This window comes from Pseudomyrmex gracilis, unplaced genomic scaffold (genome assembly GCF_002006095.1).
Source record: "Pseudomyrmex gracilis isolate BER0280 unplaced genomic scaffold, ASM200609v1 scaffold_78, whole genome shotgun sequence".
In the NCBI taxonomy this organism is placed as follows: domain Eukaryota; kingdom Metazoa; phylum Arthropoda; class Insecta; order Hymenoptera; family Formicidae; genus Pseudomyrmex; species Pseudomyrmex gracilis.
The window spans coordinates 574,086-587,707 of record NW_018020662.1 but is presented as its reverse complement, the minus strand read 5'-3'; the positions used below and the strand labels follow the sequence as shown (position 1 = coordinate 587,707).

Sequence of the window (13,622 nt, the reverse complement as noted above, 5' to 3'; positions counted from 1 at the left end):
TCGAAGACAACGAGAGAGATCCCGCGAGATCGTGTGCACGAGGGTCGCCGTCGCTCCGGACGAGATTCCATTCCGGGCAAGACCGCGTTACCCGAACTGAAAGAAGCGCGTTTAGAGGTTCCGTTCCGAACACGTTAGCCTCGTGTGCCACGGACAAACCGTAAAGGTAAGCTTGAACGGCGCCTCTCTCGCAAATCCGACGAAGAGAGAGAGCATTGTGTGTTCGCGCGCGCACACACATTTCATTCAAACAATTGCAATGTACGCGATAAAACAGAGCGACGAGATTTTATCTCCTCCCGATAAAAACAACGGATAAAAATAATAAACTTAACTAAGTGTAAGAAAAAGAAAAACAAAGATGGATATTTACTGCGCAGACATCCAGTCGATCGGCGACAACTTCACGTCCTTTTCTTCGGCACCCTTGTTCTCTCTCTCTCTCTCTCGCTCTCTTTACTCCTCTGTCACTTTTTTCTCTCCCTTCTTCGTTTTGATGCTATTCTTACTTTTTTCTCTACCTGTAGTCGCTGCACGCACAAGCCGCCGACACACCGCGATATTCGGAAACTTGACTTCGGCACTCTCGAACTTTCAACTCTCCGAGTGCGCTCTGAATCACGTCGTCCGAACTTGTGGCGTGAAATCACATCATCCCACGCAACAACCGACACATAGCACTCACGCACAGTGTAAAGGGACGCTTCTAGTAAAAGCGTCGATCGAACGATCACACGAGTTAGCGTTGCACGCGATTGTACTGGTTACGCGACGATAATCAAATAATGCGCCGAAAACGGGATTAAAGGGGGTATATAGTTTGATGTGCGCATAAGACGTGCAACGCGTTGTACAAAGGAAATGCGCGCCCCACTCTGTTTTACGAACGTTTGTTTTTGAAATGCATTGTTGACTTGATAACACCGTATGCTTCGTAAAATTGATAAGTAATTTTGTTTCTTTTAAAAAGACTTTCGATTGAATTTTGAAGATCGAAATCGGCGTGACTCGGAGCGACAGAACAAAGCAATACAACTGATGCGCGCTGCTGACTGCGGCAGACTGAACGTCGTGAAGTTGCAGAGGCGCGCGCTTGCGACCGGTGCGCCCCTGGCGGCCGATATTCCGAATTAGCTGCGTGCCTCTGACCGGTCTTTGCGCTCCGATTCGTATCGGAAACTGGAGTACGTTACATACTATGTATACACATACGCACGATCAACGGACCAGAGACGAACACGAAAGAACGATAAGTACTTATTCGCGGATTTTCCGAAGCGTTTTCGAATGCTCTTTCAAGTTACACCTGAATGACGGAAGCTTCCGCGAGCAGTGAAAAAACTTGACGGGAATATCCATCAATAACACCGCACACATATAATGTAAGTGGAATAGAACCTGAGATTCGTCCGACTTCTTTGTGTAATAGAAATCAAATTTCGAGTTGATTTCTTTTCTCAACGTCGTTTCGAAGTAGCTTTGTCCCAAAATAGAGCGATCAATCAATGACAGTCATAATTGCTACTTTCAAATTGCGCGTATCAAATATAAACAATGAATAAATCATGCCAATTAATTCTCGCGGTAAAGTAATATTTATCGCGAGTACATTAATGTTCGATGTTTTAATTCGCCGATTATTGTTTATATATATCCGCGATGATTTACATATATTCCATATTTACGAAAATTGGAAGCCTATTACATAAACAATTCTTACAAAATAAATTTATTCATTAATAAATATATGTACATCTCTTTATTTGCGCGGAATGTAATTGCTAATTAATAATTAAATGTCAAGATTCACAATTATACTTTTCTGTTTATATTTTAAAATGCTTTTGTTAAACTTTAACATATCACGGAATGTAGTTAGTGAAGTTTATACCGCGTAGAACGTGTGTGTTACATGTTTAAATATCGGTCGTAATTGTTGAAAAAAGAATAGCTACTGTAAACTCACCAATTCGACGATATTATTCGGTACACATAGTGTAGTCAAGTCCTTGCACAAGCACATGTATTGTACATTCCATGCATTGCGAATGCGCGATTAATTAAATTTTGAGTCGTCTGCAAACGAATAATACAATGCAGAGATCCGCGTCGCCGACGGTAATTAATATGTTTATGTATATTTTATTACCAAATCTATTTTTTGTTAGAAGACGAGACGGTAAATAACGTATAAGAGCTATTTTATACGTTACATGCACAAGTAACTTAGAGGAGCGCGGTGAACACGCTCTGCGAAATATTTCCTAATTTAAAAAGTCTGCAAGGTTTATCTCGCTCATTTCTTTGAGACTGCCAACATAAATTTTAAACCCATAAAATTTTCCTATATTTTGAAGAAAGAGGTCAATCTGATGTAAGCATCAATTTTGACGAGAATATGAAAAAAAAACAGAATATTTTATTTTATTGCAATTAAAAAAAAAACTTCCTGAATAATTTATGTAGAAAATGTACAATTAATGTAACGAGGTGTAAGAATTGAATTATATATTTTCAATACATTTACCATTTTATAATTCTGAAGAACTAATTTATGCTAATGTCGCGTTGAAATACTATCGTCAACGTTCCACATCGTGCGCACTGTGTGTTGCCGTCCTTTCCGTTAACAATACTCGGACAATGTATAAATTTTATTCCAGCGTAACTATTGGGTAGCGCGATAAATACTATTTATTAGTACCAATTGAATAAATTATGTTTCATTCATCGCACCCTCCGTTTGTTCGCATTCCCGCCTTCATCCCCGTTTGCCTTTCTATCCATCCTTCTCCAATCATTTCCACCGAGTTGCTTTCTCTTCGTTCTTCCGATTTAGTACGCGATAATTTGTCGCGCAGTGGCTAATAAAATATTAAAGCACGTACCAATATAACGGAAAAAAATAAAGAAATTGTGCACTTGCAATTATATAAGAGAAAATGTATTAATACATTTCGATGGCAATGTAATTTCAGTGGTCTTTAATTATTCATAAATTTTTTTATTTTACGAGAAGCAATTAAATTCTTTTTGTGAATATTTTTGATTAAATTGCTTAATATTTCCATTATATATACTTAGTTTTAGAAATAATGAAATATATCTACAAAAATATATCTACGAAATATATATTTCTACATTTGTACGACATATTATATATCTTATGTAATATAATCTTATATATATGTAAAAAATAATTAGAATATTATTATATAATTTAATTATATATTGTAAAAAATAATCGAACATTTCAGCTGTATATAAACAAACTGATGTCAAAACAAAATACATACACAGTGACGATATAAATATAAATATATATATATATATATATATATATAATATATATATAGAAAGAGAGAAAGAGAGAGAGAGAGAGAATCAATAAACGTATTAAATCCGCGCCACAGGATTTAGTTTAATTAATATAAATCGCATTACTTCAAACATTGTGAATTAGGTATTATTATGTTTAACAATGCGATACGAATGTGTGGATGAACATTGAACTAAATATGATATTTACTGAATTTGCTTAAATTACACAAAACCTGGTTAAATGTCTATTTTTATACCGAGTTTGGATTATTGTGAGATTTATTTACATTTCTCGATCTTCTTGCTTAATAAATCAGTTTTTCAAAGATGATGATTATTACTCAGATACGACGGCTTATGTAACTCTTTTGACGTTGGCAGCGCTATCCGTACATTACGAGCGTCTGTTCCATAGTGGATGAACGTCATGCGACGAAACCATCTTTGCTTCATCTGCCAATTTTTCAAATAGAGAACACGCGCGCAAAAAGTAGTCGATACACACACGGTTACATGACAGCAGACACTAAGTATTTAACATTTGTTTCGATCCGCTTTGTATAGTCAGGTAAACCAATATCGCGTTATTGCAATTTAATCGAGTCGGCGAGACGACGGTCTGCGACACAAGGATATGCACATATCGTATTTCACACGTGAATAAATTATTATACTAAATTTGTATTTACAATAAAAACGGTTATATAGACAATTTGCGCAATTTAAAATGGTTTTCACTGAACGTGTGCACGTGTCGTATGTAGAAAATTTGCATGAAAAAAAATCTAGTTTTGCAAATACCGAAGACGCAAATGATTCTGTAAAAAAAAACTAAAACCAGCGTGACAAAAACAAATAAAATAGTGGTTACATAATCAATGTTGGAAAAATTGTACTATTCTCGCATTGATTGGTTAATATTAATTAATCAATTACTCGGTAACAATATAATTGGACATATTGTGGTGGAGACCCGAGACAGGTGTGAAAGTAAATAACGAGGTGTTCTGTAATGAAACTTTTGTAGTGTAAGCGGCTACTGTAATTTTTCAGAGTTGTCTCATAGTTGTCCTCTTGGGTGAAAAGTGGTGACAACACCCAAGATAAAGGTGTGCGAAATTGAAAGCATTTTTATGATTTTTAAGGATAATAATTGTGTTACAGCAAAAAACGGAGACACACATAAACTCAACAATAACATCTAAGATTCTATATATATGTATATATAACTATTTTCACAATAATGCAAACCTCAATATAACGCTCTCATAAACATATTGAGCTAATGTTCCAATTACTTCGCATTGTTCGAAACTATTAAGAGAATGTAATTAAGCGGAGAATGTGAATCATGTCACGCGTATTAAACTCGAGGCACTCGAAATACCTACCGTGAAGATGTTTAACGATGCGCATATCTTATTAAAATATTTACTCGATTAAACGTAATTACATTTTAGTTAATATTGACATTATTCAAGGTTCTCTCTCTCTCCAAGTAATCAGTGTAGATTTTTTCTGCAATTCTTTTAAGTCAAGTTTTCTTTTTGTTTATTTTCTTTCATTTTGAGAAATATTCTTTATTCTTTTTCAGTTTCTTTTTTTTCGTATTTAGTTCTCAATGATTTTTTTCACTTATTTACGTTTATATGTTGTATTTTTTATATTGTATTTGTGTTATACCGCCTTTGGAGCGACGACTTTTCCAGCAACTTTGTCGTGTGATACATGATATTTAACACATTGTTTCGTGTACATTGATGCTTGGCAGTATCTTTCGTGCCGGTGTCATTATTCTTTTTTGTCTTCTCGCATATTTTAATATCCTACACCGTCACACAGCAGACTCCTCTCTCTTAGGATTCTTTAACGAAAGCTTCGTTTTATCCCGAGCGTTTGATTATACGGCATAGCCGGAAGGGACAATGTTTTAATTTTTTCGTTCCTTGCATAAATGCCACTATAAGAAACATTAAAGACACAGGAGCAGATTGCCGGAGCAAACATGCGCCCGCGCACAATATGTGTACACACGCAAGCGCGCACATGCGTGAGCGAATAGAGTGGACCGTCGGTGACAGCGGGGCTTTGTGAAACCATCTCCTCTCCCTTAGTTTTTAGTTTTACAATACGTGTCATCTTCCCTTTTGTACCCTTGGTAAAACGATGCGCGCACGGTTATGTTAAAGAGCGGAAAGAGGTCGCGCGCGCTTTTCAATAAACGCGGACTGCCGCGCCGCGTTTCGTTCCCGAGAAAGAACGGCACAATTAGTTATTACCGTGATCCACACAAACCAGCGTTATTATCTTAAAAGCCGCTACTTTGTACAACACAGTCGAAAGTTTCCCCGGGAGAAAACGCTTTCGCAAAAGTTGAAATAGTATAGAGGTGGTAATAGTAGTAACATCCTCTTTTTCTCCGCGCTACACTATAACTAATTTCATCCCTTATCTCTCTCTTTCTCACCAACCTCTTACCTAACACCTTCAATCTCTGTCTCCGTTTCTATTTCTTTCAGAATTTTTTCGCAGCATCTATCTTTGTAGGTAACCTCTTCTCCGTCTCTTTTTTTTTTTTTTAATACGATCTCTTTCTATTTCCTCTCTTTCAAGCAAGTATGTCTGCCGCACTACCCCTCTCTTGTGCTTTTCTCTATCTTTTTTCTCTTCTTTTTCTGACTCCTACACACTTCTTTCAAATAATACGCTGTTTTTCTCAAGTTTCTTCTTTCCGCCACTAGTCGCGCTCTCCATCAGTTACACGCGCCTGTTTTATCCGCTGTTACTCGTTTAATTGCCATACGCGTAACAATTTAATATTTCCTTAATCTGCCTATTTATATTCTGCGCTAACAAGTTCGCAAAAAAGAACAATAGATATGGAATAAACGCTCTTTTTGCCTTTTCTTCTTCCACTTTTCTATACTCCTTGTTTCTTTTTGTCTTTTTTTTTTTTTATATTTTTAGCAAAACTTTTTTTTTATTTTATACTTAATAACACTTGCCACTCAATCAGAAACTGAAGTTCCTGAATAAAAGTTAAAATATTCTGTGATTGTATATCGTGTCTTATATAAATGTAATTGCTCCCTTATACACACATAATTCTTTAGACTACGGGCTAATAGGTATCCCCATTTGTATTATTATTCTCACAATGCTTTGCCGTGTAACGCAGATTAACAGCGCTTTCATCGCCTAAGTGGTAAAAAATAGAACTCAAAAAGCCGCCAGCAATGTTGTTGATTGATTCATTGTTTTTTTTTATAGAGGGAGACGTTCCGGGTCTTCTTTTGTGTTCAAATTGATCGTATTTCATTGTTTGATATCTATAGACAAGTGAGACCGGTAATGTTTGGAACAAGAGTCTGAAGAACTAAGAGAATTAGATAATTAAATTAAATTAAATTAATTAAGAAAATAAAAACTAAGTCGTGTAAAGAATCATATTAATTATCTTAATTGTAATTTTTTATTTTGTTAAATATATCTGTGTTTAGTATATATTATATAATATATATACTCAATATACTCTCTCTGTGAATAATGAAAGATAAAAATATATATTTTGTATTTATGTCGTTTTGTTTTAATTTATAACGAAATTGGTTCTTATTTTAGAATATGAGAATATAAAAGCAGATCTGTTTGAGAGAAAATACTTATAAAACTATTTTTGTCTTTACTTTTGTCTTATTTTTTATGTTCATTATATAAATATATAGTTTGGTAATTTAGTGACATAACGATGTACGATTTATTTCGTTTTTCTTTTTCTTTCTTCATTTTGTACATTCTTTCGTTCTTAATTTTATATTTTACTTTTTTGTCATTTAGACGACGGAGGCGCTCTTAATCTTTATTACAGTTTGAAAATACAGACTAACAATGGTTATAAAATCGAAATACAAACAGCTGTTTTATATATTAATTCTTATCAAAAGAACGCGCTCGATACTGACGGTATAAATTTTATCTATACGTCTCTGAAAAATGAAATAAGTCAAGTTTTCTGTAACTCATCTAATCTTATCTCAGATATCAGAAAGCGGACCGTTTTTGTGTGAAATATAATCTCTCAGCTGTGTGTAAAGTCTCACTTCTATTCCATTTTTATTGAAAAACGAGTATTCATTGTAAAAAAAAGCGACAGACGAAGTAAACTGATTGTGAGATAAAAACCAGAATATAAATTATTGTTTTTATTTTAAGAGCGAATATAGCTCAAGTTTCAATAATAAAACCGGCGTGTTATTTTATTTACGTGATCGAACTTGCGTAAATGAAATACAAGTATCGTATAAAATATATCTTGAAATGAATATCTGCAGTTAAATATTTGAATAATCGGAGTAAAAATAAGAAAATTACGAAAGTATAAATAAGAAAATTACAGAATTTGCATTGGGAGTTAGATCGTGGGAGAAAATGTGTGGGTTTAATATTTGAAAGTTGGACTTATCCGGACAGGGTTTTTTTTTTTTAATAAATAACAAATATACGTACGCTCTTGATGGTTATAGTACAGTTTTTACTTCTGCTTCTCTTATATTTAATAGGTATATAATGATTACAATCTCTCTCTATGACTCTGCGTATAAATAGTGTATTCGCACAGGTGTTTCTTGTAACGTGTTCGCACAATTAGCGCCATGCTTTTAATGTACCTTTTAGTGCCAGCTTGAGAGCACACCATATACATCGATCGGTTTGGTAATGTCGGGTGTGTCGTCGCTAGTATCGACGTTAATAATGTTGAAGTAACACACATCTGATCGGCCTCGTCCGTGCGCGTTCTCCCAAATTGGAAGGTATGTATCTACATGTTGCTATTGATGCCAAGCGTCTTCATTGCAGCTCGAATGTGGATGTCGAGAGGTTCGCTCTCGCTTACGTCACTGTGCTGATAGCCGTTCAAAAAATAACACGTGCCTGTTATATTGGCTGAGATTTCTTTCGGTAAATTATCCTTGGTCCGCGGTTCCAATATGAATCCCGAGTTTTGTACTAAGTACCTGTGAAAACATTTGTGCCGGTTATTGTCAACGCACGTGCACAGTACACAAAAGACGGTGTTTCGAACCAAACATCATCACGTACAGGTACGTAGTCGGACTGACGTTGACACGAAGCGGCTCGCTCGTGGATTCAAATTTGTTTGCCAACGTTACGTTGTGTCCAAAGAGACAATATCTCGGCATCTTCTTGCCCACAACGCCCGCCAACACCATCCCGGTATGAATTCCGATGCGCATCTGACGAACAGTAAAATAAACCAAACTCACACCAATCGTGTAAGTGAATAAAAATTAAAAAGTTCTTGTATATTACATATTATAAATATAGAAAAAGTTGTATAAGAAAAACAATATTACGCTCGAGGAAATTTCATTAATGGGAATACGAAAGATCACGTAAATCGTTGTGGATGTCGATGTCGGGTCTCGCATTTCATCGAATTTTCACCGCAACCGCTTGTTATCGCAGTTAAGAAATATTTTAAACGAGAAAAGTTTTAATAGCATTCTAGATGGGAATAATAAACAGGGTGTTTTTGCTCGAGTGGATATGTTATATTCAGAAGCGGCTTTCTCTCAATTGAAAAACTTTGAGAGAAGTAGTGATAAGTCGAGAAGAGAGAGGAGAGAGAGAACCGCTGCTGTGTACCGATCGTTGTTCTCAAATAAAAAACAAACACGAGTAATAACGTCTTGTGAAAAAATAAAAAAAGTTAATCTATACAATTAATAAACATGTTCAGAAGAAAATAGTGAAAAATCTCCGAGTATAAAAATGTAATTTATATAAAATCAAATCTGTTCCTCCACTCAAATTAAAACTGACGTTATATAATTTGCCACAAATTGTACGGAATTACAAATATAAGAAAGTATAAATATAATATTTAAGCTCCTTGCACAATGCGAGGAAATGAGTGATAGCGATAAAGCAATAGACACAGAATTCCAACTCGTCGGAAATTTTATTGCTCATCCTCCGTTTTCTGATCTGCATTGATACACGTGTATTTTTGTATGTTCGAGATTCCGATGTTCCTACCGTTATTTATAAATATAAACTTTTTAAAACTGACGTTATTTCTATCGCTATTCCTTCCTATTGTGCAACGGGCTTTAAACCGCACCGCGTTGTATTATCAGCATCAACGCGGTGCGAAGGAAAGGAAAATTGCATCAACGTCGCATTATAGCGACGATCTTATCTGTAATCAGCATGTAATACCTTTATTGGCTTGCCTTCGTGAGTCAAGTGATGAGAGCACGTTTGTATCATCTTTAGGCCCATCCATGCAATTTGCTGCGCGTGTGTATTGGTATTTCGATGAAGGCCGCATGCAACGCAATATGCATCGCCGATTGTTTCTACCTGTTACAAGAATAAAATAAAATCGATGGAACTTCCATTCACGTTCGTATATAATAACTGTTGTTATTGTTGCGTATCGCATTATTAGAATTTCTTCGATAAATTAAACCGACGTTTAAAAAACCAACATTCCATTTTGTTCTATATATTGGCATATATTATATTATTTATAATGTTGTTCGGAAAACGCGAGAGAACTCGCGACATATAAGAGATACGCGAATTTAACCGCGCGTATCCACGCAGACGTAATGTTCATTAGACGTCTAATGGACGTTCGTAACTTCATGCGACGTCTAATGAACATCTAATGGAGGTTTGTGTAGAGGTGTTCCGTGTGAGTAAGTTTTATCGTGTGGGTACGAGTTCGTTAACTGTTTCACAGATGGCGACGTTGTGCATTCTCGTTACTGAACGAGATAAATTTCAGATATTATCCACCAGACACGATAATTGCGAGATACCGATCGGTTTGATAAAACGTTGCTTAATAATTCGTAATTGGTAAGAGTGACATCACGCGTATGATTGAGCGATAAGTAAGAAATCATATTGTTCCACTTCATGTAGAAAAATATTTTTCATGAAAAATTTATCTTCGATTATTATCAGTTACCGACTTCAAATCGTAATTGACTTTAATTGTTGCTTTATCTGATTTTTAAGTGTTGTGACAATCAGCACAAGTAATTACATTAGATATTTATCTATGTGTGACTTTGCAAAGAGTGATATAAAGTTATATTTACCGATGTACCTCTTTACACAAATTAACGCACCTTGTACACATCCAGCTGTCCGCAATAAAGATCAAATTGTTCGTAGAGATTTTGAAGCATATTAATGACCATCATCGGTGTTGCCGTAGCGCAAATAGATGTGAAGCCGACTATGTCGCTAAACAGCATCGTAACGTCCGGATACGTCTTTGCCTCGATTGTTTCTCCTAGATAATTGAAATATTTAACTATATGATATTAATATTCTTAGTTTAAAATACAATCGAACCTTGATAACTCGAATCTCAAGGGAAGAGCTAAAATCTTCGAGTTGTAGAGGTTTCGATTTATCGAAGTTTGTTTTCCTTTCCGCGGGAGCAGAAGGGAATAAAAAAATTTCCGTCTTATAGAAGTTCGAGTTATCGAGGTTTGACTGTATATGTATTTAATATACTTCATTTATAATTCATTTATTGATAATTATATAAAATAATTATTAATAATTATATAAATTCATTTATTTATAATTATATAAAAAATTTATTAATAATTATATAAAATGCACTGACTCTATTTTAATCTAGCAGCAATTAAATATTTCTTTTGCAACTAATTTTTTTATTATCTATATTCTTTTCATTAATTTTTTTTTCTGCTTTCTTGTGATTGTCCCATATGTCTCAAGAGTGCAGAGAAAGAGAAACTTCGAAAAAGAAACTCGCAAGAATATTACTATATCTTCTATGATTGGATATAGATAGTTGTAATTTACCCAGCCACAGTCGCTTCGCAATATCCGGTGGAAATATAAGATGTAGAAGGCTAACATTCTTTTCTCTTTCCGCATCGACCGCCAAGTTGGCCTCCTCTATGGAGCTCTTCAACTTGTCCATACGTCTTCTTAAGCCATCCTGAAAGGAGATTACTCACCATTGTACTTTCGTACAGATATAATAACCGAAATGTCGACCTATGTCATATTTAAGTATACGTTATAAATAAATGAAGTACTGTGTAATTACTCTTTCGTGACGAAATAAACGCATTTCAAACCGTTAATGATACAAAAATGCCATAAAAACGTTTCGAGTTTTTACGATGAGCATTACGAGTGGCGCCGGCTTATTCACAGCCGAGTAAACCGGCTTATAAAATTTAGTCACCTGTGCCCGGGCTTGCTCGCCGACGAGTATAACATCTCTCGTGGCATCGTGAAGTGGAATATCAGAAATGAAAAGTCCTCGGCCTGTTAAACCCTCTAAGCCGTTCAAGAACGGCGAGCTGACGAATAAAATTGAGTCGGACTCCGGACAGTGTACCATCTGGCCTTTCATTTCTAGACCCTGTAAAAATATCGAAGCTTTTTATTATCGATTTTACCTCGCCGTGTTTACTTCAACTTGTTCGAGCGAATATGTCGATAATTTTGTGTAGCGAGTTGTTGTCAACTCAAATAATCTCCTCGCTTAGTTTGCTTTCATTTACATGTTTGCGTTTACGATGAAAGAGCAAAAGCGAAGGAGGAAAGAGAGAGAGAGAGAGAGAGAGAGAGAGATCGAAATAGATACACTCGGGTTTCCCAAGTAAGTTGATCCACTCCCTGCGTTTAAGTAAATCATATTATGAACATACCTCCGCGGGATATTTATCGATGCCGTGCGGTCGCTGAAGGGTCAAGATGAACGGCGTGTTCGCGCGCTTCAGAATCTCGTGAAAGGTCAGAGTTACGCCGTGGGGTCGCGTAAAGACGAAATACGTCGATATCTCTCGACCGAGTCGGTTGAGGTGATGGCCGAAAATTCTCATAAAGCCAACACCAAGCTGCACAAGTTCCAGCTGACGGTCGACGACAAAGTGCCACGGGAACGCTTTGCAGAAGCTCGCTACGCCCATGCGAAGGTCCGTTGCTTCGGTGGAGAGTGGACGGAAAGCGGACGACGACGTGTCGAAGTCGTCGTTTACTTCGGCATTCAGCTGTTCGCTATAACGCTCCGGAGTAATGCGGTATCTGCAATATTCAATAGAAGAGGTGTTGCAGAGATGTCGTTTCTTTTTATCGCATCACGTGATAGATCGAATGAAGAAGGAGAGTATTGTGGTCACATTTCTCTTCGTCTAGACGCAGATTCAATGCACATGTTAAATTAAATGTCCCGTGTGCGTCGCTGCTGTACCGCACACGTACCAGATATCGGATGTTGAATTCGAATATGTTCGCAAGATTTATAGACGATCCGATAATTCCGTTGTTGATGCAAAATGAACCAATGACAATCCGTTTATGCATTTTGCGCGAAATTATAATTGGGATATAAATATAAGTATACAATCAACGCATTATATATCCGATGTGACGTTTAATTAAAACGCGGGAGATGCGCCATAATGTTTTGCGCGTCATTTACGTGTTCGTACGAAACGGGGCGGCCTCATCCTTTCAGAATTAACGTGAGAGTTTGGGTGGTGCCGCACCTATCGTCAAATATTTGCAAGTGAGAATCAATGTTTGTTTTATACGAAAGGTTTGTACTTTCACGTGCTGCTTTTCCGCCTGTCTGTGCACGAATCATATTTCCATTCGCGTAACATTATTTTAGTACGCGATTCGGCGAACAAATAACATCGCGCGCGAAGGAAGTAACGTGTGCAGCGCAAACGGTATATATGATACTTTGATATTTCTTTTTACCCTACATTTTTTATTTACATTTAATTAATTAATATATGTAGGGCACAAACACAAACGCCGTCTAATTGAAAATGTAATGGATATTTTATTTACCGACAGAAACATTTAATATCAGAAATCGTTTACGTGGTAATTCAGTCTGTTTGTTTGATCTTATATTTATCACAACACACATACACATTCGTCTTGTTTAATAACAACGTTTAATAACAAAGTTGAAATTTTGCCGTTCTTTCACTTGGTATTTAGCTTAAGCTCATAATCTATATAACACGAAGATCTCTAATGACGACTGGGAATAAAAATAATTTTCAACGAGCCGTGAAAAGATTATAATTGCATTCGGCGCAGTTGATGTATGTTATGTGTGTGTCACCAAATTTTTTCTCCTATATTTCTCCAAATCACATTTTTCGCGCCGCGCTACCATTTTGATTTCATATATATTCCCAGTTTTTCTCTCTCGTCTCGGCTCTCGCGTTTCTTTTTTTTTTTTTTTTTTTTTT

At 36.0% G+C, this 13,622-nt stretch overlaps 1 protein-coding gene across 1 annotated transcript in view; it reads right to left on the bottom strand.

The window, feature by feature from the left end:
- Positions 1 to 7,851: 7,851 nt before the first annotated feature.
- The window catches only part of LOC109854999 (head-specific guanylate cyclase), a 27,659-nt gene continuing 21,888 nt past the window's right edge, over positions 7,852 to 13,622 (bottom strand). Inside the window, exons 5-11 of the mRNA XM_020428725.1 lie at positions 12,060 to 12,435; positions 11,591 to 11,770; positions 11,200 to 11,338; positions 10,488 to 10,654; positions 9,565 to 9,708; positions 8,422 to 8,576; positions 7,852 to 8,336 (exon numbers count right to left, since the gene is read on the bottom strand). Coding sequence (XP_020284314.1) covers positions 8,141 to 8,336; positions 8,422 to 8,576; positions 9,565 to 9,708; positions 10,488 to 10,654; positions 11,200 to 11,338; positions 11,591 to 11,770; positions 12,060 to 12,435 — 1,357 coding nt within the window. The 3' untranslated portion in view covers positions 7,852 to 8,140. The remainder of the gene's footprint in view (positions 8,337 to 8,421; positions 8,577 to 9,564; positions 9,709 to 10,487; positions 10,655 to 11,199; positions 11,339 to 11,590; positions 11,771 to 12,059; positions 12,436 to 13,622) is intronic.